At 34.4% G+C, this 12,945-nt stretch overlaps 1 protein-coding gene across 1 annotated transcript; it reads left to right on the forward strand.

Moving 5' to 3' along the window:
- Positions 1-2,878: 2,878 nt before the first annotated feature.
- Positions 2,879-10,917, forward strand: LOC149577214 (multiple organellar RNA editing factor 9, chloroplastic-like). The gene is made up of 4 exons (XM_089822679.1): positions 2,879-3,311; positions 9,732-9,829; positions 10,108-10,176; positions 10,277-10,917. Exons 1-4 carry the CDS (start codon positions 2,935-2,937, stop codon positions 10,618-10,620), a joined length of 888 nt encoding a protein of 295 aa, XP_089678805.1. The 5' UTR covers positions 2,879-2,934; the 3' UTR covers positions 10,621-10,917.
- Positions 10,918-12,945: the final 2,028 nt, after the last annotated feature.

The following is a 12,945-nucleotide window of genomic DNA, read 5'->3' on the forward strand; positions in this document are numbered from 1 at the left end:
GCAGGCACTAGAGGCAAACCTACACTTTAGCAAACAAAAACATCAAAATACTTGTTGATTGAAATTGCAAGTACACAAAAGTTTTGCTATGCTTTCAAGTACGTTGCACTCTCTCAAGGAAATCAATAACAGTCACCAAAAACTTTTAGGTGCTTGGACGTATATAAATGATTGTTTTCATGTACCAAGAAAGGTGGTGAAATTATTTCTCAGTGATAATTATATTGAGTCAAATGAAGATACAAAATGACAGTTCACAATGAATGAAATTATAAGAGCAAATCTTAAATACTTGGAAACATGTGAACTGAAAAATGACTCTGGTTGAAGAAGCTTTAGAGAATACATGGAAAATTCATTTGATGTTCCCATGTTACATACCATAAATTAGAGAGTTGGGAAGATGGCTCCTCTTGTTGTCATCAAGCAAAATCAGTTGAACCTATATAATCTTGTAGTAAACAAAAAGACTGCGAAAATAAGGGAAAATCAATTTGCTTCCTTAAATCATCTATAAAACTACAAAAATTAACTTAAAACATTATACCACGACAGACCTTGAAAAAATAATGTAACCCCAGGAAGAAACACAAAGTCCACATAAATTTTGGTAACACATGCATCAGAACAATTTCAATAGGCCATATATTCTATTTGTCAAGCACCATATGCAACAATGTAATTTAAGGGAGAAACACAACTATTAGAAAGTCTAATAGAGACACACGAGATGCCTATTGAGAGGGAGTATGATAGACACATAGACAACCATAAAGAAAATTAGATTATTTACCATTGTGACACAAGGTAAAAATAATATAGATGACAAATTTTGTTACAAAAGCAATTTTAAATCCATACCTTTACTTGTAGTTGAAAAGAAAATCACTAAAGGGGCAAAATAAACAAAGGTTATTTACCTTCTAAATTTCATCCTCCACATTCATAAACTAACCTCAAGGTGGTCGAAGGACACCTAGGGGCAATGACAATGTGCCACAACAACACAAGCCCATAACATGTTGTCATAACAATTCAGTGAACAATCCTACACAAAGGCAACATCACCGTAGCCATTGCAGGGGCATTTCTCTCTATTGTATCGACAAACACATCCCCTTCGCCCAAAAAAAAATTCCAACTAACTACAATAGACGGGCAAGAAGCTGTCAGAGAATGGATGGCCAAGATATCGACCATCATCTTGCACAAATATGAAGCATCTGTGATTGTCAATGCAAAAACAAATAGAAGTTGTTGAGAAAGGGTACACCTTTAGTGTGATAAACAAGAACAAGAAAAATATATTTTTACAAATATAATTATATAATTTTTTTTTTACAAATTTAATTATTTTACAAAGTTTTGTAACTATTACATTTATTTGTGGAGACACACAAAAGGCTCTCTAAAAAGAAAAGATAGTAGATATAATCTAGCTATAAAATTATGCTACTACTTTCTTCAAATTACAGGGGTTTGAGAAGGTTATTTTTTGTGGACAATTTTAAATTAATGATACACACATATACCTTAATTTACATATATACATTTATTTCTTTTGATCAATTATATTTTAAATTAAATATTTTAATTTACATTTTAAATCATATAAATTAATAGTTCATTAATTTGATTCAATTTTAAATTATTTTAATATTTTTAAAATTACATAAATATTAACATTCTTAAATTGTATTTAAATTATGTTTATCATTTTTGTAACATCATATCCTTGTCTTCCTATACTTTCTATCTATAAACTCTTATTTTCTTCCTTACATAAACTTTGTTGTTGTTATTGTAATTGTCGTAGGCAATATACTAGTTCTCCTAAAATTGAATTAGTTTCCACTAATGATAGATTATTGTTTTTATCTAAGTGACATATTTCTAGAGTTTTAATATTTATTGATACAATTTGTATATTATAAAAAATATTTATTTGAAATATGATTGGTTAAATTGGTTGGGTCTTAAAAGACCCATTTTTGTGGAAGCTATTTCCATACCACATTTTTGAGCCACAATTTTCGGAATGCACATTATAAACAAACCTAAACATAATGAATTAAAACGATTATTAATTTTTAAATCTTAGTTCTAATTATTTCATTTCAAAACTTAATCTAATATTAAATTTATTACTTTTAGATTTTGTTTATTTAGTTTTGAAATTTCATTTAGTAATATTCACTTTTATTACATATCTTTTATTACAATTTAATTTTTTAGTTTTAATATTAATTTTTAATTAAAATTTGTGATATTAAAATATATTTTTTAATATCATTATACAAAAGTATTCATTATAAAAAAAATGTAAGTTTAGAAAACTATATTATATATAAGCCTTCACTAATGTAGTTTTTTATTTTATTTTTTAATTGGTTGAAGATAACAATTATAAGAATAGAGAATTAAATAGTTTTGAATTTTAAAACTATATAATTAAATATATTATGACTTATATTTAATGTACATATTTGATAACTATTGTTCTTTAACTTATATTTAATGTTAAATATTTTTAATCTTAATTAGTGTAATACTAAAATTAAAATTTTAATATTCTAATTATTTCTAATATGGAATTAAAAACGAAAAATTATATAATAAATAATTTCTAAACTATTATGCCACTATGTGGCACTTGTTTGCTGTAAACTTCAAAACATATCACTTTATTTATTCTTGTTCGTGTTGAAAATAATTTTGTTCTTGAAGTGTGCGATACTAGACTGCTAGGGTTTTCTCATGGAGCAGTATAATGTGGAGGAATTTTGAGCATTTTAATTTAGCCCACAAATATCTATTTTGGAAGTCTCTAGATAACCCTAAATATCAAGATAAATATTGTCCAAAACCCTTGTCGTTCAGTTCTAAAACCCTCAGTCGTTGCAAATTTTCTGTTGCTCTGTAGTGTTCCCCACCATGGCGATCATGGCTTCTCGCCTTCAACGTGCTGTTTCGTTAGCAAGGGTCTTTTCCACTGCTTCATCCGCCTTTAAGGCTCGCTCATCTTCGCCTGCTTTAGTGGAAAAAACATCAGAATCCGCACTTTTTTACCGGCCATCTGTGCTGCCATTTCGTTTCTTGGGTTCTCGTTTCTTCAGTGATTTGGACTACGGATCGCTGGATGAAACCAATTCGTTCACTACTATTACTCCTGATGGGAAGAAGCGTAGCACTCTATTCGAAGGAACTGATTATAATCATTGGATGGTTGTCATGGAGTTTCCCGATCCTCAGCCTACGAAAGAAGAAAAGATAGCTGCTTTCGAAAAAACTCTCGCTGCTGTTGTAGGCGGGTAAGTGATTCGAGCCCTATATTAATGCTCCGCGATTTTAGTGGTGTAACAAAATTTTTGCGGTGGAAAGCATTTTCGTGCTCTGTAGGAACTAATTTTTCAACGCTTAGCTTTGTTTCAAAAAGGGTATAAAGTATAGTAATATAATGACAAATGCTTGACATTCTGAAGGGTTTTGAATGGCATTTGTTAATGGCTGTTTTGGAGTGTAATCGGGGCGTGCAACGCGAAAATTTCAGTAAAGATTAATTAGTTCTCAAAATAGGGCGTGGTGTTGATTTTCTAAGGGTTGAAGCAAAACTATTAATTTTGTCTGTTCTTTTATTTTTAAGAGTATGCTATTTTAAAAAAATTTGTCGTCGTACAATATTTGGTAGTCGTCAGGGGCTCCTGTCAATCAGTTGGGGTTTGAAAGTTTTGGACATCCAAATAGTTTAAGCTAAACCGTACGAGGGAGAAATTCTTTCAACTGTTTTTTCGTAATTAATGCGGGTTTTTCAGCATTCGAGGTTAAATTTGAGAGTTAATACATTTCTCTACCATTAAATAGGTTGTCATGTATTAGGTTATGAGCCAAACTTGACGAATTGAAAAGACTGTAGAAGTATTTGGCCTGTTGATTTTTTTTTGGAAATGGTTCTGCTGTTGGGTTTTAAGGTTTTAACCGAAAGGTAAGGATAATATTTGTAGAATTCTTGATTTGGTTTATCTAATTTTCTGAACAGGTTCGATTATATTTTTCTTTCTTATTCTTTCAGATGTTTTTAGTGTTATCACTAGAATGTGCATCCCTGTTAAGCGTAGTCCAACCATTCAGTCTAACATTAGACTGAAGTCAGAGTGTGCGCTTCCATAGTTGAGACCAAACCTTAAGATAAAAGGCTATTTTTCTGCTCTTACAGCTCCTTAACTGCTATTTTCACCTAGAATAAGCAGAGAGTAGCTTTAAAATGAAAGCTAAAATCTAATGGGTTATCCTCAAAGTCCTGTGCCGGGTAATGCTGGTTGACTATGCAATATGCTCAATGGACGCATTAGACCAAGCACAACGCAACTTGTTTTGTGCATGATTTTACAGTCAAGTTGAAGGTTCCAAAAGTCTGAGGAGGAGAATTCTTCATAGCGACTCATAGCTGAGAAGATATCAATGACCTGCACATATGGTTCTTTTTTGGATCAATAAATTGCTTCAAGGGGTAGCACCCCTGTAAACTGTAAAAAAATATTACATTATCTTCATTTGCTAGTATCTCATTCTGATTTTTATTTCCTGCCAATCCATGCAAACTGCAAGTGACAGTGAACTCACTAGCCACCATGCATACAGACTGCTGTCGGCCAGTATGGGGTGAAAAGAGTCCCTGCGGTGCTTGGGGCAGCAGAATGGAGTGGTTGAAAGCTGTGCTGATAGTAGACTTTGGTTGCAAATTTGGCAATCAGCCCAAAATGTCAGTCAAACCTACTAGCCAGCCTGCATACTGCTATGTTATATTTCTAAACTAGCTATAAATATAAACTTTACTACACAGACAACAAATTCACATCCCTTTCCCCTATTTCTTGCTTCTTGGGCCACCATGGCCAGCTTAAATTGGCCCTTGTCCAACATTTGTACCACTTTAGGGAAAATTGGTCCGCAGTCCACCTGGGTTAACATCTCGGAAGTCAAATCTGAGCCCACATGTCATCCCTGTCTCCGTTATGATAGCCAGGTGTAGAGTAAATTGCTGTTCCTTGTTGTCTCAGTCCTGCAGTTCAGCAATCTGCCAACATATCAGACTACCAACAGGAATAGTCACATGGAACAAACCTCATCGCTGCCATAGCCAAATCTAATGACCACTTGGCCAATTCACCTGCCACATTTCCATCCTCCATCTCAACAGCTATCAATACACTGTTTTTACAGGATCAGTTGAGTCAACTTGTACTGGTTAGCAGTCTTCTTAGCCAGTTCATCTGCCAACTAGTTTCCTTTGTGGCAGATGTGGCTCAGTTTAAATTCCTCAAAATGCATAAGTAATTCTCAAATGGGGGTGTTCCACTGGTTTAATTGCCAGTTAGGTGTGTGCTTTAAGTCTTTATGCCATTAATAGTGATTAGGAAGTCGACCTCCAGGTGAATTTTTGTTGCTTCAACCTCAAGGCCAAGCTGGAGACTAGTAAAGGTAGCCTTAAACTCGGCCAGAATATTTGTTGCATTTCCAATATGAATTGCATTTTTTACAAGAATGTCACCAACTGCATAACTTGCTACACATCCTTAGCCATTGCCATTTGGTTGCCCGTGGAGGTACCATCAAAGTTAACCTTGACCCAACCAATCTCCGTCAGCTGCCACATTGTGTTTCTCTTGTTATCAATTTTTCTCCGACTTATGTTTTCTTTATATGAGATGGGAATATATGGGCCCCAAAAATTCAGTGTTTTTTTGATTGTACCAGGTAGTAAATTTCCTTTATGTTTTGCATGGTTTGTCAGTTCCACACTGTCTTTCTTTCCTTCCATAACTACAAGACAATGACTGATGGAATTACCCTCCATAGACTTCGAAAAGGTTGCTCTGTTGTCTCAGTTGATCATTGCCTTTGAAAGGCTCTGCTTATTCCAAAACAATTTATTGGGCCAGCCCATGATTGTGGCGACGTCTTCCTTGATTCTATAACCCAGATTGATTGTGTATGCACCATCTAACTCTATCCTCCTGTTCTGCTGGGATGGTTATTCTGCCTCTAATTATTTCAACAAACCTCTCTTACCGATCTTGTGGTGAATACAGTTTACACATAGAGTTCAAACCCAAGGTGTGATGTTGTTCTGTATTACTAATACATATTTTGCAGGAAGGTGAGTTGAATATGAGACTAAACATGAAGTATATATTACATATCGTAGAATTATATTTATCATTTTCAAAACTCCACACAATATGGTGATTTTGAGAAGGCCAAAAAGGTCTTTTGGAGATCAAAAGGCATGTTTTACAGCTGTATACAAATCTATCCCATTTCACATACATCTTAGCTACAATGCAGTTCCAAATTCAGAAAGAACTGCCTCCAATTATAATGCATTATTGGGAAACTACAAAGAACACCCCCTTACAATGAGGAGATCAATGCTCTTTTTCTAGCTTGTGTGGGAGTTAAAGAAGATCTATCTTTATGGATTTTACTTGCTTCTATTTATTATTTCATCTCCACTTGGAGCTTTAAAACTACGAACATCCCCTTACGATGAGGGGACCAATTCTCCTTTTCTAGCTTGTGTTGGAGATAAAGAAGGATCTATCTTTATGGATTTTACTTGCTTCTATTGATTATTTCATCTCCACTTGGAGATTTAAAACTATGTTTCCTGTGTTGTCTCCCTTGGAGAGTGATGTAGATGAGGATAAGTGATGGCATTGATTGCTAACAGGTCTATTACATCTCTTAATTGTTACTTTTCCAAACTGTTCAATACACAGATATAGGACATGTCTCCTATATTTTTTCAACTACCTTGGCTTTTCATGTTTATTATTTTTCTTTCCTCCAATGTTGTGATTTAGTGGTGCTTCAGATGACTGACTTAATTCTGTTAACTCTGGACATCTTGTATCAAAACAAATGTGCACATGTTTGGAAAACTTGCCAAAAGCAAAATCTCACCAAGGCCTGAAAGAAAAAACTCATCAATTTAAAAATTTGTTTAAATGTAATTAAAATTACATTTTCTTTTGCACAATTCAATGAGTAAATGCATCTAGTTAGTCAATAAATGAGTACACAATAGAAATCAGCTGATTCTAGATCTGTTTTATTGATTTAAATGAAAACTGGGTAGTAAAAATGGCATTCACATGTGGAATGCTGATAGCTGGTAGTGTGATAATCTGAAGCAATATTAAATCAACAAATTGTTTTTGTAAAACAGTTTACATCTTCCTCTTCCCGGCTTTAGTAAAAAATGGGTAGTAAAAATGGTGTTTCTCATGTGGAATGCTGAGAGTCTGATGGCTGGTAGCCTGATAACCTGAAGCAATTTTAAATTAACAAATTGATTTTGTAAAACAGTTTACATCCTCCCTCTTCCCAGCTCTAGTAAAAACTAGGAGAGGTAGATGGTCTAGTCCTTGGGGTTTGCTGTGCCTATGCCTCTTTGCTTGGTATTATTGCCTGTGGCTTGACTTCCATTCCAAATGTAGATACTGATGGAGTTAGCAATGACTGCTCATCATTCTCAAACCTCCATGTTATCCTTAATGTTATTCAATGTGAGTTCAAATCTACCCTGCTACTTCAGAGCTTAACTCCCCAAATCATAGATCACATCCTTCGTAAATGATTGATGTTGCCCTTGTGATGTCTTGTCACTTTAAATATCTTTATCATCTAGATCAATTGGACCAGCCAGTGTTTCGCCTACTTTATTTGTGTGCAACTGAAGATTGTATTGCACAAAAGACAAGGCCTTTGAGGTGATTGTGAGCTAACTTGTTCTTCTTCTTTTTGTGGATGGCCTCCAACAAGCTTCAATTGCCTTTAGAGTCTTGAAGGAAGTACCAATTACAACTCACTTTTTAGTATTTTGCATCTTGGGCTTTGTATTGTGTGGTGTTGTGGTGTTTGAGTTTTTGTGATATGCTTATCAGTAACTCAACTAGATTCAACTTCTTCAACAAAAATCAAGAGTTTTCATAGCCACCCTTCATGTTGATCATTATTTGATCTTAATCAATTCCAATATCTTTAAGTAATTTCTGAAAATCGAAAACAGCAGAGCTGATGACTTCACTCTCAAAATTAGTGATAAAAGGCAATGATTTTAGAATATCCCCTCTTGAGAAGTACTTCCGAATAACCCGAGCATTGGACACTTTGAAGAATTCAATCAATATTTTTTCTGGACACTTTTTTGTGGTTTCAATCATTAGACTGCTCTCCTTTATAGACATCAAATCAGCATTCACGTTTGTACTTTCTTCAGGTAATTGTTTTTCTGTTGCAGCCATGAAGGTTCAGAAAATGCCCGTTGGGCTCTCCAATTTAATTTCCTTCTTTAATCGTTTTTCAATTGACCATCATTGGTCAACAAAAGACCCTGAATCCAAAAATACAGTTAGAAACTAAGGAAATCATGGTCAATTCTTAATGTATTTGTGGATTTAGGGTCATTTGTTGACCAATGATGGTCAATTGATTAGTTAACATTTGTTCACTGTTTGTAGGATGAAATTGCAAATTTCTTAAATTATTTGCATCCTTCTGTATGAATGTTTGATTTAAATTGGTAAATGGGTTACAAAGAGTAGATGTTTATCTTTCTGTTGAATTGTAACGGTGATCATGTCTTCCTAATTCTTGTTTGAATTGATTAGAATCTTGTTGTAAAACTATAGAAGAGATTGCTATTAATTTTGTATTTATTAGAATTTTGAGAGTTACCTGGATCTCTGCCTCAAGCTTGATGCAGTGATACATCCTATTTTAGGAAGAATAATGTGGATGCTTTTCTTCAGACATTCTCATTTCTGGGGATCACCAGGATATTACTCTTTTGTTAATTAGGGAGAGATGTTCCTAGGACGTACTAGATCATTTAAGATAATTGAGATGGAGGGATGGATACTGTGCCTTTGTTCTCATGCGTCCAGTAGCAGGGATATGGCTCACTTTTATCATGATGTTGGCCAGCTGTTGACTTCTTTATGCTAGTTTTTCTTTTCACAGAAAACTGGTTGCTGAGACTGGAACAATAGAACCTTGCTATTTGTATTAGGATTGGATTCTTTATTAAATCTCGCTTGTCCTCTCAATATAGTTCCATCTTGTCCTCTTCTTTTCCCGGCTTCTATTATTTATTTTTCTTTTTAATTTTGAGTCTTGGAACTTTAGTTTCCTTGGGAGTTGGTAGCTGTGGTGTAATTGAATCACATCGTTGTTACAGGACTACAGATGTAGACTAACCTCATTCTGTGTCACCTCTTTGTATTGACCTGAGTTAATTTTAAAAAGAATGAAGTTATACTTTATGTGATTGGTGTAATATTTGTGTATTTGGTAGAAGTAATTCTATAAGCTTTGTTCTGTAGAGGTTTTTAAAGAACTAATATGCTGTAAAAGACAACTAGCAAGATATGTTTGACTTCCTCTGATTTTATTTTTGATGCAATGGTACAACAGTTGCCAAAATATAAGCTGTGCAAGATACTGTAGAATGAAATGTACCTGTTTCAGCATTCTGGTCTAATGAAATTTTGAAAGGGTACAACTATTTTGTTTATGCCACTTAATGGCTGCATCTGTGAATAATTTACAATTTTAGGGGTGGAATCATGAAGCTTTGTAGGTAAATTTATTTAACACAAGAAATGTCTAAAGCAGTAGTTTTAATCTCTTTAATCCAATGAAGTTCCTAAGTGCTTTTTTGTATGCAGTTTGGAGGAGGCGAAAAAGAGAATATATATTGTGTGCACAACTGTTTACACAGGATTCAAATGTGAAATATCTGAGGAACTTGCACAAGTTATGGAGAGTATGCGTTCTTCTCTGTACTGTTAGGCAACATTGTAAAATTGTCTTTATTTGTTTAGAGATGTTGACTATATTGTTTTATTCTAATTTTGAAATGCAGGTCAGATATACGGTTTTACAAAAAATATTAGATTTTCATCTGTAGAGTGTGATATGTGCTTCTAGGATACTCTTGGATATCAAAATATCAGTTCTTGCACTTTTATTTTCAATCTTTGTTCTACTTGAATGAATGCCTTGGATTGTCATCGGTATGAGAAATCCTTGTTTTTGATACAGAACAACCTGGAGTTACTTGGGTGCTGCCAGATTCATATGCCGATCCCAAAACTAAAACATACGGAGGAAGTGAGTAATTTTATGTATTTCTAGGTATATATTTTGAAATTGTATTTTCACTTTACAGGATCAAGGCATTATGATTGTTGATTGCCTATCATTGATTCAGCTGGAGATCGATACAACATGGGTGTACTCACACCAGATCCAAATGCCAATAACTACAATAGGCCAAGTGGAAGATATAATGACAGACCTATGAACCGGAGGAGGGATTCACTACCCTTGGAGCGTAACAGGAATGTCCCACTACCAAGGCAGGATTATGGAAGAGGACAAGATTATAGCCCTCCACCGAGGCAGGATTATGGAAGAGGACAAGATTACAGCCCTCCACCAAGGCAGGATTATGGAAGGGGTCCATTGCCAACTTCAGATAGAGGACCAGTGCCAGGTCAGCCAGATAACTTGACAGGGACCCAGGGAAGAGATCCGGTTCAAGGAAATAATTGATTGTCGAAATGATTCAGGATATCCTTAAGAAGTAAGCTTTGAGAAATCATAGATACTAGCGAGATATTTGTCTAAGGAAATCATTCGATTCACGACTTGATTAGTATCTGTTCCAATTGTAATTGTGTCTCCATGGGAACTATGGTTTGGGTAAAAAGGTGTAGGTGGTTTTATTGGAGTTTGTTAGCTGTCAATTGTGGTATAAGGAGTTATAACCCTCCTTGAAACCTGCAAACTGATGCAACTTCAAACTTAAAAATATTTATTGTAAATCATAATGAATCTGCATTGCAAAAATGATGACCCAATTGGCCTCACTTTACAACATTTCCATATAATTTGGTGGTCTCTCACATACTCGTGACACTGGTGGTTTTATCAGTAAAAACCATATTTCAAATTGTCATCCTAAGCTACACGGGCGGGGTAACAAGTTAAACTCTCCATACCAAAAAGTCTTTTAAGTCTATCCACCCAAAAAAAATCTTATAGTTTATATTGATTCAGAAAAGTCGTGCCTTCAAATAAACTCTCCATACCAAAAAGTCTTTAAGTCTATCCACCCGAAAAAATCTTATAGGTTTCATTGGTTTAGAAAAGTCGTCCCATCGAAACTCCACAAAATAAAGCTTTCCCTCAAAACTTATTCAACAACACGCACATCTCCTAGAATCCTAAGCACAATACTGACTTTTCCCTTATGTTACTGACCAAAATGACCAAAATCATTTAACATGTACAAATTTATGAACTTACAGCTGCTAATTTAAAGGCTGTCGTATGCCCCCTTCAAAACAAAAAAAAAAAAAATCAGACATGTTGACTTCTTTAATAACCTCTATTAACTTCTTCAACCACTACATGTGTTTTACCTCACCTTGGCCAAAATGCAGCTATATCTAAAAGCATAAACTAAAACATTTATCTTACTAAGAGGGACAGTTAGTTTTTAATGAACTTCTCAAGTTTTACTTGGCTTTTTGGGACACTTTCTTATTAATAATTAGTTAGTTTTTAATGAACTTACCAAGTTTTACTTAGCTTTTTGGGACACTTTTTTATTAATAACTAAGTTAGTTTTTAATGAACTTCTCAAGTTTTACTTAGCTTTTTGGGACATTTTTTTATTAATAACTAGTTAGTTTTTAATGAACTTCTCAAGTTTTACTTAGCTTTTTGTGACACTTTTTTATTAATAACTTATATTATTCTTGAAACTTTGCAATTTTTTCCCTTGCCCCAAACTGCACGTAACCAGTCAATTTGTTTGTCTTGTCTTGAGCTGCATTTGGGCCCTCGCATAGACAGCCTTGACTGCTACAGCCGTATTCGACTGCGGCTGGCACATCTGTAAGCCTTGTTGTCTTTGTGCAGATGTTAGGCTGCAGAGTTGACAGTATTCATGCAGAATTGGCCGTATATCCTTTTGAATTAGAAGCTGTCCTGTTGGTTTATGTATTCTTTTTTCCTTTTGGCGGTGGCGGTGTGGTTAGGTTCGCTTTTTAGGTTTTTGTTTCATTGGTTTTATCGATTTGCATGATGTGCTTAATTTCTATTTTATTTACTGGTCGTGGTATTGGAACGTTGAACAACATGCCCATATCTGCATGTATCCATAATCTATTAACAAAATGATTATTTAGGAAAAGCTGCATTTAATACTATCTGAAATTATGAAACTATACAACATGCCTGATAATATGCATGTAATCCATGTAGCCATAATCTATTTTATGAAATGATCATTAATCAAAAGCTGCACTTGATATTCTCAAAAGGAAGTAGAAAAAGCTACATTCCGTTGCCCATGGCATGCATATGTCTTCGGTTTTCTGCTTTGTGTATTGTTTTGAACTTAGTGACCGGTTCAAGTTCGATTCAAACTAGGGCTTTGAGTTCAATTTGAAGTAGACTACAAAGAACTGGTTATGATTTCATTGGAGAAGCTCATCGTTTCCACATTCATGATCTACTCCAGTCCATTTTTAACAATGAAACTACTCTATGTCAAAGATGCAATCTGGGATAACTACATATAACATCTTGCAGGAAAATCAAGGAGTTTTTGATACACCAAATATTTTTGAACACTGGGCAAATTTTGGACTAATTGGACACGAATTTGGTACTGGGTTGAACCAATATGTGGTTCGGAGGGCAGAGTGATGAACCTTGGTAACTAAGGTTTTCAATTGTTTTTTTGGTTGGAGAGCTTGCCTAAATGTTTCATTTAGTGTTTACATATTTGTTGTTTTGATTGATTTGGCTAGATATAGTTATAGCTGGATTTTGATTGACGCAGTAGTGCAAAACCTTGGATTATCT

Source organism: Cupressus sempervirens, chromosome 1 (genome assembly GCF_028749045.1).
Source record: "Cupressus sempervirens isolate cs-2001-9-10 chromosome 1, ASM2874904v1, whole genome shotgun sequence".
NCBI classification, from domain to species: domain Eukaryota; kingdom Viridiplantae; phylum Streptophyta; class Pinopsida; order Cupressales; family Cupressaceae; genus Cupressus; species Cupressus sempervirens.

What these genes read in the sequence shown, in the direction of transcription:
- LOC149577214 (XM_089822679.1), top strand. Translation starts at nt 2,935, where the DNA reads ATGGCGATCATGGCTTCTCGCCTTCAACGTGCTGTTTCGTTAGCAAGG. An exon ending in ACTTGCACAAGTTATGGAGA is followed by an intron (nt 9,830 to 10,107) that starts GTATGCGTTCTT and finishes TTTTTGATACAG; the next exon opens with AACAACCTGGAGTTACTTGG. An exon ending in AACTAAAACATACGGAGGAA is followed by an intron (nt 10,177 to 10,276) that starts GTGAGTAATTTT and finishes TCATTGATTCAG; the next exon opens with CTGGAGATCGATACAACATG.